The sequence below is a fragment of the Scomber japonicus genome, chromosome 8, assembly GCF_027409825.1.
Source record: "Scomber japonicus isolate fScoJap1 chromosome 8, fScoJap1.pri, whole genome shotgun sequence".
Classification (NCBI taxonomy): Eukaryota; Metazoa; Chordata; class Actinopteri; order Scombriformes; family Scombridae; genus Scomber; species Scomber japonicus.
The window spans coordinates 18702613-18728666 of NC_070585.1; the positions used below are offsets into that span (position 1 = coordinate 18702613).

A 26054-nucleotide genomic window follows, 5' to 3' on the forward strand; every position below is an offset into this window, starting at 1 on the left:
GAAATCAAAGGCATGACATATGAAAGAAGCATTGTGCATGAAACTATTTCTCTGTATTTATTACATTGAGATGCAAGTTGAATAGACAGTATGTCCAGAGAAAGAGGAAGAAAATAGGGGCAGAGTCAGTTCAGTGATGCAGGAATTGGTCAGGTTCACAGGAGGAGACTATTGCCCCACAGCATCACAGTTCAGCCGACTGGTGTTTCAGGACAGTCTCCAGCCGAGGTGACATCCTGGCATTGCTCCAACAGAGCAGGAAAAAAGTAAAAAAACAATGTGTCGTCCTTTTTTTTTACCACTTTGTTTGTTCTTCTCCTCCTTTGCCCTGTCTCTATGCGATCACACAGCCGGACGCACAGTTAAATAACAGCAGGCATCTGGTTAGACAGCTCAGACAAAGCAGAAGGACCTCGAGGGCCTAACGGAGACAACGGAGGAGAAGGAAAAGGGCAAGTGTAGTTATAACAGTGTGTGTCAGACAAGACTGTCCTGGCTCATCCGCGTCAACCTTGCACACTTTTGTCTCTCTCCTCAGCTGAATATTTTGGAGTATTTTCTCTTGCCATACTATTCCAGCTCTCTTACTTCATGCATCATATTATCCTCTTTTTCTCTTTTTAATTCCTTCTCTGACTAAGGATTTCTGGATATCCCTCTTCTTCCTCTTTTTTTGTGACAACTGTAACTAATAGCATCACCATTTGCTGCATTGCAGATTGTTAATATTATTAGTTCCACCTGTACCTTTCCTGCTACTTGTCACTCACACAGATAAGATGTCTGCCTTTAAATAACCTTACCTGTAACCTGCATTATTGAATGTTGTGTCTGTTGAATATGTAGCATCAGTTTTGCCCCTGAAAGGTTACATAACATGCTTTTCTGAGAATGTTTGTCATTTATATACTGTTATAATAACAGATGTCCTTGTTAGTCATCCCCATCAAACTTGTATCCGATTGCACATGCCCACAAACGGCTGTTCTTTGGTAGTCTTGGTACTGTACTTGATAAGGTTGTTCCACAGGCTGTTTACATTGTCTACTCACATATTTTGGATCAGATTTAGGCTCAAACATGGATGGCTGTATTTGAGAATGAAAGAATGTAAAGAATGATAATAATAATAAGTAAAATCAGAAGAGTGGCAGCTTCCAGACACCTAACCAATCAGAACACAGTAAGCTCATCAGGAAGAGGGCTAAAACAACCAGTTCCAGACAGAGGCTGAACTGAGTCGCTGCATTAAGGGCCAGTATGTAATAAATAAAAACACTTTGAACTGTAAATCATGTCAATATATACCAGTTGAGCCCCAGAACTGAAAACATGCATGATATACAGTATGTTCCCTTTAACACAAGTTTTTTTTTTTTTGTCCTTATAGTAAGTTGCTTTAAGATTGAAGATCGCTATTAAGCGCTATTAAATTAAAATATTGTAGATTCTTGTGACCTATTTAGAAACTTTAGAAACTTTGAGATCTCTACTAAACTGTCATTCTGTGGGTTTAAATAATGTTTGACTGCAGAACATGAGTTTGTGATGACTGACCTACTATAAATCAGTCAGGTTTAAGGGTACAATTCTTTTTGCTATTATTTTTCATCTAAAAAGACTTACTGTACAGTAACCTTACACCATTTTTGTTAAATATTGAACATTTTTGGGAAGCATTTTCTCATAGAGATGTCTAAAATTTAATCTCAAATCTCATAACCGACTTCCTGCCATCTTTCTTTTCTTGCATCTGACCAACTTACACTTTAACCCCATCTAAACTGTTTAGCTTTCGTCCCATGATGCCCTTCTTCCTTCTGCTCTTCTAATCCTACCAATCCACTGTCACCACCATTTTTAATGCTCTGAGCATCTCCTTTCCTCCCACAGCTTGTCCTGTTCTGCCAGTCACGCTACACTCTGCAACCCCATTCAACCCTTAAGCACTCACATCCAAACCCATCCCTCCCTCTCCGACCCTCCCAGGCCTCCACTCATTGCCCTGTCTCCTCTCTCTCCCTCTTTCTCTCTCTCTCTCTCTCTCAAACCCATTAACACCACCACTTCCAACTAGCCATTCATCCAGTTTCCACTATATGCTGTCTGCTTGGTCATGCTGTGGCCTGTTGCAGCCACCAGCAACTAATTAAAGTCCCTTGACTGCTCAAATCACAGTTATCTGATTAAAGCCCTTTGCTGTTAATTAAACTGCCATTTCTCTGCGTCATGTTTTTTTCCCCACAAACCCTGCCTTCCTCCCTCTCTTGTTCTTTCACATACACACAGAGTCAGCACACATACAAAACACTGTGACAATTTGTTTATAATCATGCTTACAACTCCATTCTGTCTCCTGTTTTGTCCCTCTCTGTCCGTCTTGTTCTCTGAATGACCAGCGGTGTCATTATCTGGGCCTTTTTTTGCCCTCAATGATGTGCTCGTCATGGCTCCGAGAGATTTTTAATCAGTTTGAAATGTGTTGGGAACATTTCACTGATAGCCTTGGCAGTCCTTGTTTGAGTCCTCAGAGACAAGTGTCCAACTGGAGCATTTAATCCCTTTCCTATAATATTGCAAGATATTTGGTAACATTTATGTCACAAACTGTTATACATCATGCACATTGATGCTAATGATTAACAGATGAGATGAAGATGTGTTTATGTGACCTTCTTGTTTCATCTCAATTTAAAATCTGATTAATTTCAGAAGATGAATTGAACATGCAGCTACAGGCATATTCACTAAAATGATATAATGACATAATGGCAAAAACTAGGATCTAGACCTTATCTTTTTTCCTTGTGACCCTTTAAATCAAAGCAAATAATTGGTAGTCAACTGATGCATACATCTACCATTTATAACCAGCTCAACTAGAGAGGTTTTTTTTCTTGTGTTGATTTGCTTGGTTGATAAAGTCTTAAAAATATATAATTGAGTAATCCCTTAAGAAAAAGCTAAGATTAGAGAAAAGATTAATATAACGTAGGAGAAGAGAAAAAGATCTTATTTTGTTAATAACCTTGCAGATGTATGTTCTAGGTTGGGAACCATTGATCTAGACTATAAAGACAATCAACAAAACCTTTACTCATAATACCATGGTGTACTTAAAATCATACATATGTGGTGTGCTATTACTTAAACACACACAACAACTAACTATCACCAGGACCTAATTAAAAATGTGTTCATTTACTGCAGTGTCATACCAAATCAATCATGGACCCATGTTTATTTTATTAGAAACTCTAGTAGTAAAGTAATGACAGGACTGCTTTTCATACAAGTACAGACACTAACATCGAGCTCTGCAGTGTCTCATATGACCACTAGTCAGCAGCAGCAGGCACCCAGAGCTGTCAGCAGGTACCAGACTTGAGGAGAAATTTATTACTCCAGCAGGGATATAGCAGAGTGACTCCTGAGCCCAGATTAAAACCCTGTAAAGTGTTTGGACCGAGATTCTGTGTCTGTCCCCCTCAGCTCAGCACTCACCAGCTCAGAGGGAAAGAGGATAGATGGCCCCCTGACTCAAGTGCACGGCAGCTACACATTCAGTAATGCAGTAATGTAGTTCATAAATATCGATCACAAAGCTGAAATGGCAGGTATAAATCCTAAAGGAATGTCCTGTGGAGGATAATAGGGGATGGAGGGCAACAGCCGACTATAGGAAACACATGAAACTGCTGACACTCACCATGCTGCAGGTACTGTACAGCAGGAGTCTGATTACAGCAGGTTGAGGAATAGAATAGAATAGAATAGAATAGAATAGAATAGAAATGTGTTAGTGTAGTTTTTGTTTGTTTGTTCATATAATGACATTTAACCTCCTGCTTTCTACAGTACTGTTTAACTTCAGTACCTCTCCCACTACATTTTTTACATGAATTATCTTTCAGTCAAAGTTTCTGATTCTGGTATCCAAGATCAAAAATCAAAACAAAATAAAAAGATAGATATAATCCATAAAAGTGAAAAACATTTCATATTCAGCATTCCTTGCTGTTTGCATATATGGATGTATTTATGTGTGTTAGATGTCTGTGTGTATTTTATGTGGGGTTGTCCTGCTGAGAAGAATAAATGCTTATTGATCTTTCAATACACCATGAAGCAGTCTTTAATGTGGGCTCCACTGTCAGCCCAGCCGACTGCAGAAGTCTTGTGTCTCTTATTTATGATCGACCTTTATCATCCCTGTCTATCTCTATCATACCTCTCTTTCTTCTTCTCCCACCCAGCTTTCAACCTTCACTTCCTCCCTCTCCCTCCATCCATACAGTTTCATCCCGTCAGTCAGGCCCATGATCAGACCTGCCTGTAGACTATAACACAGACCCTCTGCTTGAATAGACCAAGTGGTGCAGTCACTCAATTGCAACACTTTCATTGTATTTAAATGCATTTGGGTTGGTTAATGACTCAACTCAGTATGATGCCAGAGATACAAGTAGGCATTAGCACTGGTGACATTCATCTTTTTTATACCTCAACAAAGCTGTTGTCTGAGAGAAGCTAACAACAGCTGAACAACTGTGAAAACTTAATCAAGTTTCTTGGTTTTCACAATGTTTGCCAGCAGCAATGTGAAGAGGAAAAGAAGGGATAGTGTCTTTGTCCTTGCATTCCTTGGGGATGTAGATATTAGCTTCACTCCTTGATTAAAACTCGAAAGTGTGAACCAAAGTTCCTTGCTGACTGCACCTGATGGCTTCATGAGTATTGGAAAAGATACATGGGGATCTACACTGTCTATAGAACAACAGGACACTTTAAGATTGAGGAAAAATGACAAAAAAGGATCATTTTAAAAGTAATAAAGGATAAATGTCCATTTGTGCATGCTGACAGGGAAAAAAATAAATACAAAAAAGATAATGCATAAAAGCTGTGTGATGTTTAGAAGAAAGAAAAAGGTGATCCACTCTGCTGCCTTCCACATTACCAAAAACACAACCTATTTGACCCTGCCAACCCCCATGTGGTCACCCTCCTAATGGAAATTGATGCAGATGTCTGCAATCTAATTTATGAGCCATACATGCATGTACAGGGGATGACAGGGGTACAGATATGAGTTATAATTGCTGAACCCAACTCCAACTACTGTCACTATGTCTGTAGGATTTTGTCACAATTTGTCACAAAGTGTGTGTGTGTGTGTGTGTGTGTGTGTGTGTGTGTGTGTGTGTGTGTGTGTGTGTGTGTGTGTGTGTGTGTGTGTGTGTGTGTGTGTGTGTGTGTGACTGACATGATGTGTTTGCTGGCAAATTAGTAGTATCATCGCTGGAAGTATCAGCTATTACTGGAAAACAGCAGCTCATGTTCTTGCCTGTTCTGGATAAACAAATCATCGGGGACCTTGTAAAATCCAAGCAGACACCAACAGGAACTGAAATTACATCTAATTAGAAATTAGTCTTTGTAAAATCTTTGCTAATGCTGCTGATAATCCAATTATGAATAATACTAATACAGCTAAAATAATTATACTGCAAACGTTAATTTAAAAAAAGTTAGAGCAAGTAAAATGTGATCAGTAATGACATGTGATCAACAAATAGCCAGCTTTATGTGACACTTCTGGCTCCTTTTTAGGCCCATGTCACATTTTGGGAGGCAGCTGCCAACTGATAAAGAGTGAGGAAGCATCATAACACATACAATTTTCCAGATTTATGATTGTGTGCATGTGTGTGTTCACATGCTGTGTCCCTTTAGCAGTCATACTGCCTCACTGCTGTCTTAAACTAACAGAAGGCGAAGTTACAAACCCCGGGGATACAAGACTGTCTAATGAAGCCTAAGTCAGCTGACTAACATTTATCCCTGACCCCAGATAGTTCACACATACACACACATATACGTAGAGAGTGCACTCACATGCACTCAACTTCTGTCCAAAGTGAAAACTGCCTGCAGACTGTGCTTGGTTTTGAATCATTTCATTGTGGCTTAAGAAAGTGTGAGGTGTGAGAAATGAACCTGGAGGATGTTTAAGCTTTTACTTTGTCAGCTCCTGAACAAGGTGTTTGTAAAATAACCTGTTAAACACACATCAAATAAGAGAGACAGAGGAGTGACAGTGAAATGCCTCAAAGGGGGCTTAATACAGAAAATTATATAATGTTTAATGAAAGATTGCAGCAGAAAATGACCAATTAACGTGTATCTGATCTCTAACAAGCAGATCTGATCAGATCTGCTTGTTAGAGTGGCTGTGGTTCAAGAGCTAGAGCAAGTTGTCCAGTCGTGGGTTGATTCCTGGCTCCCCCAGTCTGCATGTTGAAGTGTCCTTGAGCAAGATACTGAACCCCAAATCACTCTCGAAGGCTGTGCCATCGGTGTATGTAGTATGTGAGTGCATGTGTATTTGTGAATGAGCATTAGAACTGATGAGTGGGTTGACAACCTCTGTCATCAGTCTATGAATGTGTGCGTGTATGGCTGAATGTTGGCATGTAGTGTAAAGCGCTTAGGGTGGTCAGAAGACTAGAAAGGTGCTATATAAATGTAGTCCATTATCATATTGCATTCATTTCCCTTTATTGATCAAGTTAACAAGACATCAGGTCCCATCACAGTCCTTTCTAGTATTCGCAGCGTTTATTGTCTAGATAGACAAAACTCAACAAGTCACGCAACATGACTGGCCAGTGGGAAGACAAAAAAAGCATGTTTTATCCCATCCACCAAGAAAACAATGTATTTGAGATGAAAGAAATCAATATGGCTGGATTAGTACAGTACACTTTTTCCTTGGCTAACATTGGTAGCAGTGACGGATGAGTGTGTTATGACAGTGACAGGTTATAATACCACTTAGAAATGATTATTTGACAGATTAAAGTAATGCCTCTGAGAGTAGACTGCAGTATCAAGCATACAATAAGATGGAAGATAAAGCAAGTGAAGAGCCAGACTGTTCCTCCAGGCCAATGTGTATAAAATATTGTACACTATTATTGCTGCTGGTTTCCTTGGTGATGGATGCTGATGAGCACTGCTTTGATAAAACCAGCATACTGTACCTTTTTAAAAGAAGCACGGTGAGCAACAACAGCATCACTCTATCCAGTCAGGCTAGAGTGTGTGAGGATAAAAACAGGCTGGGTACCTTCCACACCCCCGTATCCATCGTTTGCACATTATAACAATTAGACCAAAAGCTGTTTTGTGTCCCCTACCGCTCTCATGTTCAAGGCAAATAGAGAATTATACAGTATGTGTGCTATTGGCAAAAGGACACAGGGAGGTGATCATCTTCTATGTATCTACACAGAAGGGAATCATCTTCTTTTCATCAGGGATGTGCTGTTGGTGTGAGGCCCTTATCTGCAGAATGTGCTTGTCTGCTTATTTGTGGCTTTGTTCATCTTTGGGTTATTTCTCTCTTTGAGTTAACAACAAATATATAAACAGAGCCTTGTTTTATGCATGCTAGCGCCCATAATGTCCTATGGGGGCCATCAAGATTCCATAACAACAGAAAGATACAGGCGTAGAAAAGAATGAAACATAGTCTTGTCTAAACAGAAAATAAAATCAAGTCCTGAGTTGCTGTTAGTTGGGTAAACCTTTTGAGAACAGTGACAGGAGTGAATACAATTGCAGTTCAACTATTTCAGGTAAAGACATTTCTTTAAAAATTTCTACAGGTGAACTGCCGGTCTATATTGACCAGGACAGAGCATGATTGCTAAATATTGTTTTTCACTCCACATTTTGAATTAAAATATAATTCTGGTTTATTACAAATTGGCACATTAATTGTATTATTGTATTTTTGACCATCATTTTACAAGCAAAATATTTGCTGAGTTGTGGGTACACAAGAACAACAACATCCAACTGGCCAACAGTACAGATAGATTATATATTTAAACTAGATTATCTATTTGTCTCTAAATAAATCCAAAGTGTTGGAAATAATCTTTCTTATGGCCAAAATTACAAAAATTGGACCAAGTTGAAATACACCAGAATTATCCTGTAAGTTCACAGAAAGCAAATGGATCCCGGTTCTTCTGTGAGCAATAGATGAGGGCAGGTAATGAAAGTAAGGTAGGGAGCAGGTGGTGGAGGAGGGCTAAAGTGCATCATTATCATTTCCCAGTGAGAGTGCAGTGCGAGGCGGACGTGTGATTTTATGTGTTTAAATGTTATCAGAGCTCTGTTTCTGGGGGGACTCAAAGTTGATTTCAGGGTCATGTTGAGATCAAAGTTCAGGCATCGGATTTCAGTTATGGTCCATGTCATCAATAATGGGGGTGTTGTAACTCTGGAATAGAGGCTGCATGAAGAGGCCGAGCGTCCCAACCACACACACACACACAAAGATCCACAGGAAGAGACGGTCGATCACCATGGCTACGTACTTCCAGTCTTCAATGATCTGCAGGGAGAAATAGAGAGAAGTTTGATATTAAATATTAACATTATTGTGTTTACTGTGCTGAACGGAAGTGAACTGAATGTAATTCACTCCGGTTTCAAATTTGTTTTTTATATGAATTTTCATCTTTAGTAGATTTTATTTATTGGCTGAAATAACAGTTGTGACATAGCTGTGATATAAACAAAGTAGTATGAATTCACAAGTCACTGAATTAAAGGTGAGGCCAGGCACTGTGAATCATCGTGGCTTCTGTTTTTTCTCCATGCTGGTGTGATAAATATTGCATTTAATCACATGCAGAAGTCTAAGTTTGAAAACCTAGAAGTCAGTCTTGTGTGACTAACAAAATGCATGAAGACAAAGTCACTGAATGTGCTACAGATATGAAAGCACACACTCCAAAAACTATTTCATAACTCACCAAACATGTATAATATGATTACATAATGAAACCCACCAAACTCACAGTTCTACAGTCAGTAAGGATGCATTTATTTAAAGGTGCAGTGTGTAGAATTTAGTGGCATCTAGCTGAATGGACTTGGTAGAAATGGAATATATTATTCATTAATATTGTATGTAAAGCAGAAACACCCCATATCTATCATTATAAATCAGCAAACAAATTAAGTATGTAACTTGTAAAGAACACAACTGCAACACAAATAATTAAAAATATGTAGATAATCAGATGAGCACAGATTCCTCTGCGAGATGCTAATGGCTCTGGGAGCCTGACCTTAGGCACAACAGTGCTTTGAGCTAAATGCTAATGTCAGCATTCTAACATGTTTGCAATGGCCATGCGAACATTCTGACATTTAGAGGGTACACTGTTTACTAAGTATTTTTGTTTAGCATGTTTAGCATGTTAGCATGCTCTCCTTTCATTTGCAGGTATTTGATCATTAACCAAATGTTGGACAAATTAACATCTGTAACAAATATTATGGCTATCCATCCAATAATTGACTTTTCACTGTGAAGCATAAATGTGAACCATTTGGTGGTGTACATCTGGGGTTTAGGAGTGTGTGAATTTATTCCAGTTCATCGAGTAAATGAAACATCTACATAATTGAGGTGTGATATGAAAATATGGGATAGACAAAGTCATAAGTATTCATTCTCTGGGAATCATGATGATGATCACAGTGAATGACCAAAGTTAGTACACTTTATCCTCTTTGGACCATTATATCTATTTTAATAGCAAGCCAACCAATAACTGTTGCGCTACTTCAATCTAGATCAAAGCGATGGACTGACGAACTGACAGAAATATCCAGAAATGGCAAGAATAGGCATTTGTTGTTTCAAACACCTACCCCTTCATCATCATCCTCACTCTTCATCTTCTCAGCAATGTAGCGCACACCATCCACTGCATCCTCCACGTCAATGTTGCACTTGAGCGTCATCCTCTTCCTGAACTCTGTGTTCTCTGACAAATCGCTGATTTTCCAGCCATAGCGTTTGGCTGACTCCTCATTTACAAAGAAGGACGAGGAAGAATCGGCCATTCCTACAGAACTTCCGGTCCCCCCATCCGCTCCACGCAGCTTGTGGTCAGAGTATGATCGCTGCTGGTGTTTTTTCCGAAATTTCTCGCGGATGTTAGAGCTTCCAGGTCTGCGCATGAAGAGGTAGGAAGGGAGTCGGTACAAGAAGATGCGTTTAACCCAAGGAGGCATGGTGTGTGTACTGGGGGACCGGTGGTGCACATTAAGCACACAAACGCTGGTGACGATGGAGAAGGTGACCAGCACCATCGTAAACATCAGGTACTTCCCAATCAGAGGCACTGCTAAAGATGTAGGTGGCACAATTTTTGAGATCAGAAGTAAAAACACAGTAAGGGCCAGGAGGACAGAGATGCAGAGGGTCATCTTCTCACCACAGTCTGACGGGAGGTAGAACACCAGAATAGCCAGAGATGTGATAAGGATGCAGGGAATTATTAGGTTGATGGTGTAGAACAGAGGTTTTCTCTTGATAATAAAGTCATAGGTGATATCCAAGTACCTGATGTCATTGGGGTCTTCATTCTTGCGTCCAGGCAGAGAAACGATATCCCACTCACCACTGGGTTTGAAGTCATCACGACTGGCAAAATCACTCAGCAATATGAGATCAATTTCAGTGTGGTCATAGGTCCAGGAGCGGAACTTGAGGGTGCAGTTCTGCTGGTCAAAGGGAAAGTCACGGACTTCAATTTTGCAGGCTGACTTATAGATAGCTGGTGGAAGCCAGGCCACCTCACCATTGTTGGAGACCACAGCATTGGAGTAGAAGGAGACTTCATAGGTCCCATCAGCACTGACAGCAGGAAAAGATGAGAGAAAGGCAAATGAAAGAAGAAAGATGAATGAAATGTCCTATTCAAAGATCTCTAAATCTCTCACTCAGTGAAATACACATCACTATTATCTTCACACATGGTATTCACAAATGCTTTAACTCTACAGGAACAGGATGAGGAGCTCAAACATACAGTATACAAGTCAAGTCAGTTTTATTTATATAGCATCAAATCACAGCAGAAGTTATCTCGGGGCACTTTTCATATAGAGCATGTCTAGACTACCATACCCTTTAATTTACAGATACCCAACAGGAGCTCTGACTAGAGCTGTTGTTCCTTTGCCCTGAAAAAGGTAGTTGGAATTATTTGTTTAAATTAGGATGTCTCCTGCTTTCTTTTCCTATGGAGGAGCAGTATTGCAGACACATCCAACTGAGAGGACACTCTGGGGCAGACCCAAAACACACTGGAGGGATTATTTATCCCATCTGGCCAGGGAGCACCTCAGGGTTCCTTCAGGAGTAGCTGATGGACATGACTGAGAAGAAGAGTGTCTGACCTACTTTGCTTAGTCTGCTTCCTTGGATGGAAGGTTTTTCTTTATTTTTTGAAACATGTTAAAACAAAAATAGTACTTCAGTCTGAGGAATTGTTGAGGAATATTAAGGAACTGATCATTTATAGTATATACGGTTAGATTTGTTGGAAAAGGCTCTTCTCTTTGAGGTGTCTCAAATAATCTGAGCAGCAATGAGGATTCTCCTGAGAGAATAAACATACATAAAAACTTGAACAAATTAACAATACAAAAAGATCTGTGTGGAGCAGGAGAAGGAACATAATTGATAGTCCAGGCCAGACCCATTGGGATCTCGATTCACAGTCTGGTTAGCTGCTAGCAACTGATGACTTCATTTATGCAGTGTACCCTGCTACAGGAGTCGTTTAGCTCAACCTTGCAGAGTACGCCTTGTAGTTGGGTTGGATCAAGTTTGTTTGGACCGGACCAAGACTACATCCACAAAGGGTCTTGATATGGTTGTTTTGGTCCACACCCAATTTGGTCCAATTCAACCAGACTATACAATATATATTTACTATCATCCCTAGAGAAGAGCTCTGTATCGGGGCATACCCCTACAACATGGCAACAATGCCCCCCCTCCAAATCTGCTGAGATCTGCTTAATCTCACCAAGGCTGCGGGTGATGCATTATAGATAAGTGGCCTATCAATTATAAAGTAGGTCAGGAATCCAGCCATCACACTCAGTCTCTAATGCTTTGGGGCTGGCGTGAATATGTAGACTAATTAAAAATGCAGAGGCCCCACCTGCTTCTGACTGTGCCCGAGACCTCGACCTGAAGTAATGCTGATCATCTCCTACAATTTTGCTTCTTAAGCCATTAAGCTCTTTAAGTGATCTTTAGCTGACCAGCAACCTGTGTTCATAAATGTTTAATGCGTACAAACCCTGTATAAATGGTGCGATAACATTACTGACCAAAACACAAATGTTGCGTGTCCACACAATTGCGGTTGTTAAACAGTCTCAATCAGGTTAAAGTTCACTCCTGACCTTTGAAGTTACCTTCACACCACTGGTGTCAGTTTGGTGGCTGTTGATCATATCACATGGTCAGCAGATGAAGTTTTTCGTACACTTTAAGGACTTCTCAGCCTTCCTAAAGAATGGGGTTAAATTTGGGCCTCTGTATCTGACTGAAAATTGACCTCTGGCTGTCAGATGTTTGAGAAGATAAAGATTAGATTTTGTCTGATTGAGTAAAAGTAAATATGAGCGTTTCAAAATCATACCTGAAATTACCTGCAATATTTCCCTCCTTAAATTGTATCTTGTATATGAAAGTACATTTGGAAAAAGTTAATATCATAAATTGTGGGAAGATGAGTTTCTTGAAACAGTCTTTGGGGAATATTTGAGTGCTTCCACAAATGTTTCTGTAGACTACTGATAAGGATAATGTGATATGATTGAGCACGCCAGAGCAGCTACTAAATGGATCTTGCTTCAGTACCAGCTAATAGCCCAGCTGCTGCAGGAATTTTTTTTAACTTAAATGTTAAGAGTAACAGTTATGGTATTAAGGATATTTCATTCCCAAATGTCTCATTATTTACTTACATTGATTTTCAAGTGGCACTAAAAAAAACACCTTTGGAAGCCTTTGACTCAATCACTGATTTGTTTTGTTTTGTCTTTGGTTGGGTTTTTTTGGGGGGCATTTTTGTGTCTTTACTTTGTTACCCAAGAGCTATACAAAATAGCAATAAGCTGACAACTATGAATCAAGTTGATATATTTGATTCATAGTTAAACCCAAGTTAACCCCAGTTATTGTATTCACTTTAAAGAAACTAACAGATGGAAAAAGACCCAGGTGTTGACCTATATGGATAAGGCCCAAAAGCCTTCATGTTTGCCAGTTAACACTCGAGGCAGCAGGGCTTATTTCTCCTTGAATTAACTTATTAAAGCACTGGGATTCTTGTGTATTGATTTTTCACTTGCAGGCATTTTATACAGCTGCGAGATCATTTTTGATGTTCACACAAAGTGAAGGTCTTCTCAGGTCAGCGATTTGAACACTTGTGCTCAATATCCAAAAACACACAATAACGTACAGGAAAGTTGTCCTGTTGCTTCGTGTAACAGTGCTTGTAAGATTGAGCATGCAGTCAGGGTATTATAGAGCATGGATTTCCATTAAAAAATCAATAGTAAAGGCTATAATGTGACTGCTTTGTTCTAATGTACATAGCTCCATAGTGTGACATATAGCTGAGCTGTGTCAAAAAACTCTTAAACATCTTTGCTGTCTGTGTAGCTTGTTTGTGCAAATCCAATGGAAGAAATCTAATCACAGCTGCATAATAAATGTTCACTTGTAGCCTGATTTTGTTCATATTTATTAAAAACTAAAATGGAAGATTTACGTTTCTGTGAAAAAGTATTACCATCATCAATTATAAAAGGTGACTAAATTCCCAACTTAGTTATCTCGGGATCCCAAGATAACTAAGTCAGGATACTGACATAAGTACATTAAAAAAATGTTCTACTCTCCATGTCCCCTCAGGGGCTCCATAATAATCACCCTTTATCTTTTTCTTTACCTGCGGATTTCATCATTAATTCAGTCTCCTCCCACCTCTTTTTCTCTGTAATTTCTCATCCCTTAAAAGACTGCTCATCGTCATAAGACTGTCTGCAGTCACTACTAACAGTGTTAATATTTTTCTATCGTATTCAATTTCCTTAAAAAGATGACAAGAGGAAAAACATTTTAGAAAAATTGGGCTTTTGTCACTATTTGAATAAAGTTGCTCTTTTTTGTCTGATCTTCTTTTAATCACTTAGTTTTCCAGGTATACATGCACATACACACATTCACATAAGCAGCCTTACTTGTTGTAGAGGACAATGTCTGGCAGCCAGATGTGTTGTGATGGGAGACGGATTTTCTTGATTCCCTCGTACTCTTCAGGGTCCCACATTAATCTGTAGTCATTCCATACCTGATGAGGATAAATAAAGATACGGTACATGCATACAAATCGTCATGAGCTGAACTTATCTGCAATCAGCAACATTTTCAACAATTTCTTGCTGAAAATGTGGCTCACACTCAACCTGTCCCTCAAAATGATGTAGCTTCATCATGGTGTATATTTAAATACTGTTGTGTGTGCACTATGATTTATATGTGTCAGACACTTGTTGTGCCACTAAGAGGTAGTGTTTTGACCTCAAACACATAAACACACATTTAAAGAACATCAAGAGGTCAAGCACAAACCTGAGTAAGCCAGCAGTTGGTGGTCATGATCTGCTCCCTCTCGTTCTGAAACACACACCGACAGAAGGTTTATACATACAGTATGCTGATGTCGAAAAGATGGCTCAAGTATTTAGGCAGTGGCTGAACTCACTCTTTTTAGTAGAAATAATCTCCATCATCTATGTTCTTGAATTATCTTAAATTAGTAGAATATGCTTCTATGAGTCTGCGCATGTGTGGATTTGTGTGTGGTTGTGTTTCCTCACCACATTGATCAGCTGGGCGAGGGACACTTGGATGTAAATGGTGACCTGCTGGCTGTTGTTGACAGCTGGCCTGATCAGCTTGTTGTAGCGGTCCGATGACAACAGGTGACTCACCAGCCGCTCCTCCACCTCTGCACACAAGGCAGCTGCACACAGAGAATAAAACAGAGTCAATAACCAACTACACACAATGGACCAGGACCAGTAATATGTACTTTATGTCCTTGGTGTGGTCCAACATAGGGGGGAATGAAAAACATGTTTTTCTCCATGGCAAATATCCAACATATATAATATATGCCCAAAGAGATTCACTTTAATGACATTCTTATTGCACATCAACAGACAATACTATGCTTATTAATAGAGCATCACAAATATGTAACATTATTAAATAGTTAATTCAGATTTATGTTGGTGCAACTACAAGCCTACCAGTGGGGGAAACAATATTTTAATGCTATAAGAAAAGTACTACTCATTTATCCCAAATGCTAATATCATGTGAATGCAGCACTTATCCTGATGTCACCATGAATGAATTTTTTTAATTGAGGAGTGGGTTTCACTAACAGTAAGACATTAAATATATTACCATGCCAACCTGAGGCATATTGATTTAACTGATCTAAATTAAACATTAGCATTATTTCTTAAACATTAGCATTATTTCTTAAGCTTAGTAAATGTTCCTTTGTTTTTTCCCATTGCTGAAGTACTTCCTTAAGCACTAAATGTGTCCAATTCACACAATATGACATTGCACAGGTAAGATGCTGTGGGTGCGCTATAAAAAGCAGAACTCTTGCTCCCGTCTGTTCTATTAGCACCTTACCGTAAGGCCGTGAAACTGGAAAATATTTGTGAGGCAAAAATTGTGTCTGTCCACATTTTAAGCTGAATTTGCATCTACTGCTGTACTTCATAATAAAATCTGAAAACAACATATCCCATATCTCTCTCAATTCCATTGTCAAATCCTCACTGAATACATATAATAATTCAAACTTATTCTATTTCATAAAGCCAAAATATCTTCTGGCTGTCAATGAAAAATGTCAAACTACAGCCTCTACAAAATATTCCAGTTCTCTGATTTTGACTTCCCTAATTTGATCATTTCAGTGGAGTGAGTATTGAAACGATGCACTCATATCAGACTAACATAGGGTGTTGAGGGTACCTCACATTGCATAAAGTGTTCGTCTCAAATGATTAGGTATGGTGACTAGACACCTGGGGCCGCACGAAAAGCGAGATTTCCCACTGACTCAATTCGATCATTCAGTTGTGCGTAAGTAGAAGTCCATGTCAGAGCAGCTTTTTATAAACCGTGTATCAGTTGTGACCTTGTGTTCAACTTTCCAGCTTTACAGTCCAATGGGATGGATCATATCTGAAAGAGATATCACAATTTAAAAATTTTAGACACTGTATGTTTGAGTGCAGTTGAACAAGTTAACATGGCTTCTAATGTTACAGAGTAATTGCACAATTAAATAGTGAACATCTTAAGGCCTAATGAGGACTAAAGCACCATTGGAAGGGTTGAGCAGTGTCAAAAGATGCATGTTGGCATCTGTACATGCAACAGAGGTGAAAATTTGGTGTAGCTGGGGAATCTTCGTACCTTCATTTATCCTTATTCTGAGTATTACATTGCACTTTGTGGCTTAGGAACATGAATAGGTAGACATCAAAGGGTGCTAAGAACCTGCCTATTGGGCCTCGTAGAGAGAACCCTCTCCTTTTTTGGGGTGTTTTTTGTTAAATAAATAAATAGATTCCTATTATTCCTGCAACATCCAGCATGACACAACAATATACTCAGTGCCACAACTGAGTGAAGCTGAGAATATGCTAGATTTACATGAATGTTGAATGTTAACTATTCACTAAATTTTTAGGCAAAAAGTTCAGTTGAAGCACATTTTTCATAAACCAGTGTTAAATACGCATTATCTGAAGCTTATATGTAGCTATCTAGAATTGTGGCTTAAGTGCATGATGTATCCCAAGCCACAGCATTATTACATGATATGTGAATTATAATAAACTATACTGAACCATCCAATATCAGCAACTTCTTATTGCATGTTATGACTGAAGCAAATAGGCCTTCTATGGAGAGGTGGTAAGAGATGAATATGGAGGCAATAGAGTCAGCCGTGCAGCCAGACGAAGTGCATCCTTGTCAGCAGCATTAAGCTGAGCTTCAGTCAGAGATCTATAGTAGGTAAAAGTCAGGCTGGTGAGGAGAATTTACCGAAATACACTTCTTCGCATCTATCATTAATTAGCTGTCATATAGGAGTGTTTGAACCAACTTCAGTCATGGGTTTGTTTTAAATGCATACATTTTAATATGACTTCAACAATGTTGCAAAAGTAATCATTCCAGGCATATATTTGTTTTATTATTTTCATATATTTTACAAATTTGGGCACCTGTCGCTCTAAGATCCTCTGCTCCGCCTTTGCAGAAATTAAAAGAAGTGATACAAAAGAAAGGACTCAGCCAGGACCTTTGCCAACTTCCTGATTACTGCTGTCCAACCCTGAATTAACAGTATAGTTGAACAGGATCCTAATGGGAAAACAAACATGCTAACAGAGTCACGCACGCATGCCCAGAGCAGCAGCTAGTTGGTGAAGCGATGTTTAAATCTCGTGCTATGAAGTCTCACCAACTGTAGCGATGTAGCATGCTGCAAATGCTCAGATGTAATGAGTGTGTAATGAGAGTAATGAGAGAGAGTGTGTGTGTGTGTGTGTGTGTGTGTGTGTGTGTGTGTGTTTGGTTGCAAGAACAGATCAGATGTAATTGCACACTTAGCAACAGGCCAACATATAAATATTTACAAAAATACTGCATACCTATCTAATTCAAAGCCAAGCTCACTAGTAGACACATACTGTCTCTTCTTGTACGATGAATACATTGCATGTGGACAATGCACACAATATGCAGTTCATATGATGATGACGAGTCACACAGACAGTCACTGCAGGGCTGATTTCACTCATCAACACAGAGCAATGTCTGTCTGGGTCACAGAGCTTCAGTGATAGTGTGATTAAAACACTCTGCCAGTGTTTCAGACATTTTAAACTTGTGAAAAAAAATCCAGAGTCCTTTCTTTTGGCTTTTTTTTTTTAAAGAAAGAAAACTGTTCAATTAAGAAGAAATTGTGGGAAAGTCAGTAGGACAACTGTTTGCTCTCTATAGAGGGTACTTAAGGATGTGCTGTCCCTCTGACAGGGTGAATATTCAGTAATGTGAAAGCCTTTTACTCTGTTCTCTTTTGTTTTTATGTCCCTCAGTTTCTGGAAGGCATTCTGTGACAGCCTTGTTTGTAATACATAAACTTTTCTTGGCATGACTGTTGGCTGTGGCTTTCAAGTACAGGACATTATGAACTGGAGGATGCAAAAGACAGATAAGAGGTCAGTACAGTGTACATCAAGTTACTCCACTTAAGTACAGTTCTGCTTTTATCTTTAATAAATAACATACATTGAGTAATCTCACTAACTCTAGAGATGTCTTTATGGCTCTTTTTGGGGTAGCTGTGACTCAGGAAGTAACCAGAAGATTGGCAGTTCTCCTGCAAGCTCCCAATGGCTGTGCCATCAGAGCAGGTTGAAACCTTGCATGTCAGCCTCTGCCATCATTTTAAGAATGTGTGTGTGAATAGGTGAATGATGGAATGTATTGTTAAGCAATTTGGGTGGTTGGAAGACGAGAAAGGTGCTATATAAGTGCAGCTCATTTACTTTACATTCTTCTGAGCTTAGACTGTGGTAATAATATCTCTCATGACAGCAGCCAATTACTATTTTTTTCTTTTCTTCCCTGTGTTCTCAGTCTTTTAGTCATTAACATATCCTGTCATTTCATACCTCCAATACACATACTGTGGGAGCAGTGCACAGCCACAGTGCAGTACCCGTGGAAAAAACTCTTCTTTTGCCAGTGTCAGAGGCATTGACAAGAGCACTAACCCTAACATACATGTCTTTGATGGTGGGAGGGAACCAGAGCACTCAGCGGAAACCCATACAAACACAGAGAGAAAACGCAACCTCCACACAGAAAGGAGCTAGAACAGCCAAGTTCAAACCCAGTCCTGTTATCTGCTCTCTGGCTGCCTTGTTTCATCCGTTTTAGACTTTTGCTTGCCAGCTTATGCCCCTTTCCCTGTTCTGATTGCCTGTCTGATACCAAATTTGACATTCATCATAGACCCAGTTGACTTTGCTTTTGCTCTGTCTGTTTTGTCAGTGTCATTTCATACCTCCAATACACAAGACCAAAATACACCATCATCACTTAGGGATTAGTGTCATGATTTCAAATGATGTTTCACAATGTTTTGCTATTCATCCAAAAGGCAGTTAGATTCAGCTTTCTCTATTCATTCAACCACCTGAATGATCACAGATAATTCACTAGATATTCACAAACTCACCAAAGAGATCAGGACTGACCTTGAACATGTTTTGTCTAAACATCTGTCAGGAACACACTGTATCTTTAAAACCTTTTCATGAAATGTAGTGTAGAGCTTAAGCTTCACACTGCTAGACTTTATTTTGCAAGCTTGCTTTTATCAATGATTTTTACACCTAGAGACAAGCATTCGAGATTCTGAAGACCAGTGACAATTCAGCGAATGGAGCGTTCATGCAGTCGGGTGTAGGAACAGTTCACGTTACGTCCTCAGTGACGTAGAAAATTGTTATTTATCAAAAGTGCAGCTGGTGACGTCTGTTTCGACTTATTTGTTTTGAACCGGCAAAATCTTAATTCGATTTTGGAGGTGATCTGGTTCCAAGAAATCTGCCTGCAGACAGTCTGGTCCTCTAAGTGCCTTTGGTTCTTTAAGCTGAAGAGTTTGACACTGTCCAAACCAAGAATTTTATGCATGGTTAAACTGATCTGACATCAGCAATACATGTCTGCCCTGACACCTCAAAACTGTGCAGTTTTAGTTTTATATTTGCTCCGTATTTATTTTGGCACTTTATTTCCTCTGTTTTGTATCAGTGCTGTCAGCTATTGTATCAATAATATACTCATGATGTGAATGTTTTCTGATATATGTCAGGATCAAACGAAAAGAATAGGCACTGTACTTTAAAGAGGTATGTGCTACACTTGGTCACTCTACATGAACCTCCAGCAGGCCTCCATCTGAGGACAAGACATATCCGACATCTGAGCAATCATGACATGACACTAAACCCTGAGGGTAAACGTCCTGAGAGACACAGAGCTCTGTCTATCAGGATTAGCCTGAGAGGAGAGAGGGGGACACATGAGAGAGGAAGAGGACAATAGAGCATACACACACATCACAAAAACAAACAACAGTAACATCAAGGAGTGTGAGACAGAACAATTTTAAGATCACTGTAATCATCTGATAAAATAAAGTCGGATCATGCCATATTATGTTGATGATTCATAGGAAATCACAGTGAGTCATCTGATCACAGCCTGGCAACAATTGGTTGTTTATATGCAACTCGAGTGCAAACTGTGGTGTAATGACATGAAGGTTTCTTCTACTAATTAAAAGCAACTGGTGTGGTTTTGAGATTTGGCAGCCTGGGAGTTGAGACCACACTTTTCTATAAATCCTGTTGGGTTTCCTCTTTGTCTTCTTTTCAGCTTTTTATTTGTCATTGTGATCTGACTAACTGGATTAAGGCCTTGTTAAAAAACCAAGGAGCAACTGGTTTAACAGGTCCATTAAATGTACAGTATTCTGAGGAACCTATTTTTTTTATTTTCTGTGCTGCTAAAATTAATTAAAAGGAAAACATCTGAAAAAGTAATCCGGACGATGTTGCCATTTTTATTAGGAAAAACTCAATCACAAATAGTATGGTCTTTCAAATTACAACATATCAAATACACCTTCAGCCCAAGATAAAACCTGAAGAGTTCAGTTTACCTGCTCTACCTGCCTTGAGATGACTTTGTTGTGATTTGGCGCTATACAAATAAAGATTGATTAAAGATTGATTGATTGATCTCAGCAGGATAATGTTCCTCAGACTCACACACTCTGCTTCTACAAACCACTGCTTGATTGAGGCTAAATCATTGCCACCATTCATAACAACAGTGGCACTAAAACTTCACAAACAGTGATATTTGTCTTATAATTGTTCTCAAATTATACTGACTACATAATTTGTTTGATTTTCTACCCACTGAGAAGTTTTTGTTGGAAAACATTTTATAACATTCAGAACTTTCTTGAACTGTAGAACAATTATTGATTAGTGGCAAAAAATTGAGGATGTTATTAGACAAAGATTACAACACATACACATATTTACTGTACAGAGTTTCTTGTGAGATCTATGAAATGCAATTGGTTCAAAATATTCATCTTTAACATTTCATGTAGTCCAGACTATAGTGGCTTCAGCCTTTGCTTCTCTATGTTTGCTCTAAGAGAAATAAGAGATGTCATATTGCCTTTAAAATGTAAAGGAGGAGGCATAAAAATAAAGACAGCAAAAATAAAGAATAAACTGTGCACGACAAATGACTTCATATGACTACCAGAGAGGCTCTAGGACATTGAAGGACGGTATAGATTGTATAGAGTGATGTAAGGTACTGTGTTTGAGAGAAAATGCTAAAACGGTAGATGAGGCTAAAATGAGATGTATATGAGGTTGATGTAAGTAGAGACGGAGCATTAGGGAGTCTACCAGCAGGTCTCATCACACATGTATGCACACACACACACACACACTCACACACACACACACACACACACACACACACACACACATACATACACACACACTCATGTCCGCCTCACTGCACTCTCCACACCTCAATAATTCATTGCCGCTAAAATAAAAATGCCATCATCTCACAAGCACAGAGACTCAAACACAATCGAAGATTATTCTCCTAGTCTTTTCCAGCCAGACGAAATCAACACAGTCTCCTCCACAACATACATAATGTGTAAGAGAACAATAAATAATCCTCTCAGTGAGTGATGCAGACAGGCTGTGCCATAGATCCAGAGTACAGAGAGACAATGCATCCAAATTCTGCATCCGGTAGGTTGTTTTTTAGGGTAGTGAGGTTCACAAAGTAAATTATTCAGTGTCTTACCATCTGGGGTGTCCTTTCTAAGGCCAAACAATTTAGGCTTCAGTTGTCTTTGGTTTTGCTCAGCACACTGCCCAGGTCAGTCATGTTTTAAAGACACCCATGTGCTGTTGGGTGCACATGGGTGCTGTTCATATGCATCCACAACCACATGGTCAAGTACCATCTAGATATCTGGCATTGCTCACGAAAGCTATCAGGCAGTAGATATGCATCTGAGAGTTTTTGTTCTTCTTGGTGTCTCATGGTGTTTGTGTTGTACATTTGGCTCTAACTATCTTCACAGATAATCCTTATGTCTGTGAGGATAAAAGAAACCATTCTTTTATCTGTCACAACCCCTCCCTAGTGTCTTTCTGTCCTGCTTTGCTCCTTTCTTCTTCCAGTGACAGGAATATGTGCAGGATGAGTACAGCAGGAAAACAATGGCAAATGGCTTCCCTCTGTGCCACTCTTATGTTTAACCACTTAGTGTGCACCAGTTTCCTCTATGTACACCTGATGCATGCCACCCTTGCATTCTTCTCTTCATCTGCATCTCTGTCTCTCTCATTCAAAGAGCAGCGACATCCAATCAAGTGTGTAGCGCTGTGAATAATAACTTACTATCATGGGTTGACTCACTGATGACACGCAATCTTGATAGAACACACGCATCTGCAGTTACGAGAAAGCTGCTTTTAAACTTGTGAGACCAAACAGCAGTAGCCTGAGTAACACCAGGACAAAACCTTGAGCTGCGTATTTCCGCCCACCCACACAGAAAGTTTCACCCAGGGGCTAGACTCACAGAGCCAGGGTTATTTGAGGGTTTCATGCAACATGCCAAATCTAGATAGTGTGTGAATCCCCATCCACCTCCCACCCCTTCTACACTCCTAGGCATTGTGTAAGTGTTTAATGAGCAAAGCATCTAATCTGGGATAGCTGCAGTACACATTAGCGAATTTATATAGCATGCAGCTGATACCAAAAGAATGCAACCAAGAAAAGTGGCTGCCTGAATTTTTACTGTAGCAGCCAGGGTGACTTTGATAGGAGTGACAGACCTACAGTCACGCAATGCCTCTGTTCTGGATCTGTTAAAAATGGCATAAAGGGGTCAAGGAAAGAGGTAATGAGGAAGGAAGGAAGATTTACAAAAGAGAACTTGATGTTAATGTTGCTCAAAAACTGTATTTTTTTCTTCTTTTATATAAAAGTCTCTGAGAGGTTACTGTATTTAAGATGCAAAAGTTAGTATTATCCAGAAGAGGGGAAGGAAAGGAGAGTGGAAAGGTCAAAAGGGCACACAAACAAAAACACCTGACCATCTGCATAATGCCACTCCCCCACTCCCAAAGTTTATGTCAGCTTTATGTTAATAACACATTAATAAATACACTCTTTGTTTTATAGTTACAGGTCAATTAGATTTTGTTTCTCTTTTTGAAAACATCAAAACTGCATAAAATATTCCCACAAAAGGTGACTTTCTTTTGAACTGACTGGGTCATTTTAGCCTGGATGTTTTTACTAGAAATGCAGCTAAATGTAGCTATCACCCCCATATTGATCCACATTTCTATTAACTGCACATAACACGTTTTATTTCTAATGAAAAATGCCCAGCTTAGGGTGCTGAGAAAGAAGTTATCAGTGCTTTGATTTATAATGAGTTAGATAATATTGTGTCCAATTGTGTCGTTAAATAGAGTTTGTAGAGTAATGGACTATTGGGCGATTCTGCAAGGTTTTTGTTTTCCTGTGATTGTGATATTTGCAGCTGTCTAATGGCTAATTAGACCCACCTGAATTCACTAAAGCTAAATAGGTATAACAATCACTTTTCTATTGCATGTTCAAATTCTTTTTTCTGAACAAAGCAGTGACATGAAGTCCTGGGTTTGCCTTGTTGAGTGCTACAGCAGATTATGCACTGCACTGACAGTGAGATCCAATCAGAGCACCATGGACAGCTCTCAGGACCATGGAGAGCTCCTCGTGTATTAAACTGCTTCACTTAATGGAAACAAAAGAAAAAAAGGCTCCTACATCATCTGATAGAAATTAAGGTTCTCTGACTCTCTAGATTCAGTCAATTTAGCTACCACTGTTTATCACCAGAGGGCCCTGGCACATCCTGCAGGTCATTAGCCACAGAACACCATTATGCGATTTAATCAAGTAGATTTAAATGCCCTACAATTAGAACCAACTGATCAGAGAGTCGTGAGAAGACCACAGTGCTAAATGGTTTAAAATGATATATTGAATTTGTCGTTTAAATGACAGGCAAAGACACTCTTCTCAAATATATATATTTAAACTAAATTCCAGTTTCCGGTTTGTTGTGTAAAGACAAGTAAGTTAGTAATTGAGGCGTGCTGAAAAATCACGTGCCAAAGAAATCTGACGCACGGAAACGCCACTACTTCTCTCCACTGGCCTGCTTTCCGGTATCCTGTATTAAGCTAAAACATTTCCAAAAAATCAAATAAAGAGACTGACAGAAGCTTTTGCCTAAAGGAGCGGCACTGAGTTGCAAATTTCACATGTAATGTAACATTCCATTTCTGACATTTAATTTCATAATAGACTCCACTATTAATTGGCATGGATACCCCATTTAGACAGTGCTACTTCACTTTACAACAGACATCTCAAAGCATTGCGATCCTATATCTTTGGCTAAAGCCCCATACGCAAAGTACGAACCCACCTGTCCCGTCCCGTACCGGGAGGATTTGAAAGGATTACTCACTTGCCACGGTGAGAACCAGGAGTGCCAACGCTGTTTTCACCGGGGCTGCCATCGCTTCCTCCCCTCCAGTGCGACAGACACACGAAAACTTGCAGATGAAGAGTCTTTCTTGCTTGCGTTTTCTTCCTTTCTACTTTGTGCGTCAAGTAACTGAGTACAGAGTAAAATAAAAATATTAAAAAAAAAAAAAAAAAAAAAAAAAAAAAAAAAGATAGAGAGAGGTTGGTTATAGCGGTATCATTGCAAAGGATTCCGCAGATGGTCGGTAGCTCCGGCTTGGATGCATGGAGGGGAGCTCTGACTGCTGTCTGAGCCGAGAGAGATGATGAGGAAGGATGCTTTCTGCCAGAGCGCACCGACTCCACCGCTGGTCCTGGAGCTGTGATTGTGCGCAGCAGAAACCGGCTGCAGAGAACAGAGTCGCCCTTACTTCTTCTTCTTCCTCTTGAGCAATGCAAACAACGTTTTCCTCGGGAATATGGGTCAGGAGCTAGTGGGGATACGCCAATCCTGTTATCGCCGAAGCGGCCATTCTTCAGATAAAAGATTTAAGCGTCCCGGTCCTCACACTGCCCTCCCGCCTAGCGCGCTCCACAGTCGGACGTCAGTTTCATTCTCTGCCGTCTTGATCGACCGAGTTTGACATCTGTGACAACAAACAGAAAGCGATAACAGTTAGAAATCCCCCCCAAGGAACACACTTAATAACCAGAAGCCACTAAAATCGGCTTTATCTTCCCCAATCAAACGAGAATGCCTTAATTGAAAATGTGTTTTAAGTTAATTAAAACACACTTTAATGAAGGGAGCAGCTACAGAAAAACAAAAGTTTTGTGAAGCTTCGGCTAAAACTACAAACAGGAGAAGTTTGTCTCTGTAATCTGTTAAAGTATGAGTAAATAGATGAAAAGAAAGACTGAAACTGTGTAAAAAGCAGGTCTTCAGTGAAGGCCTTATCTGCATTAAGCACATTGTGGCTGCAGTTGTGGTAAGGAGTCCTACCATCACAGGCTGGTCATGGTCAAGATGTGGGAGCAGCGTCGGGGTCATGACGTGTGAAATCCTTTGGGTCTTGGCAGCCATTTGAAATAAAAAGTGCTTAATGATTGTTGTGGAGTGTTTGATCCTCTGAATATGGGGTTGGAGAGGCATGGTAAAGCTCAGCTTTACTGAGAAGTAAAGACAGCACTGTAATCATGAAATTATCAGATTCATCACAAACACAAAGACAGGCACTGCAATAACAAACCCAAACTGCTATGAATCAAACTTGCCTTTCCCATTCAACATATATTCAGCCTCTGCTCTATAGCTCACATGAGCTTCATGTCAGGTTATGGAGAGTCGAACTGTGTAGAAACTACATGCCACAGA

General features: G+C 39.6%; 1 protein-coding gene across 1 annotated transcript; it reads right to left on the reverse strand.

Annotated features, from left to right (window-relative positions):
• Window positions 1-8254: 8254 nt before the first annotated feature.
• LOC128362992 (neuronal acetylcholine receptor subunit beta-2-like) lies at window positions 8255-24732 on the reverse strand. The gene is made up of 6 exons (XM_053323872.1): window positions 24681-24732; window positions 14788-14933; window positions 14540-14584; window positions 14149-14258; window positions 9742-10732; window positions 8255-8410 (listed from the first exon to the last, which is right to left on the reverse strand). Exons 1-6 carry the CDS (start codon window positions 24730-24732, stop codon window positions 8255-8257), a joined length of 1500 nt encoding a protein of 499 aa, XP_053179847.1.
• Between the last annotated feature and the right edge of the window lie 1322 nt (window positions 24733-26054).

Bases quoted from the DNA above. Each gene is read 5' to 3' on its own strand.
- LOC128362992 (XM_053323872.1), bottom strand. From the start codon at position 24,732: ATGGCAGCCCCGGTGAAAACAGCGTTGGCACTCCTGGTTCTCACCGTG. The intron at 14,934-24,680 runs GTGAGTAATCCT...CTCTGTGTGCAG, and splicing joins CCTGGTTCTCACCGTGGCAA to CTGCCTTGTGTGCAGAGGTG. The intron at 8,411-9,741 runs GTAGGTGTTTGA...TTCTCCCTGCAG, and splicing joins GTGAGGATGATGATGAAGGG to ATCATTGAAGACTGGAAGTA.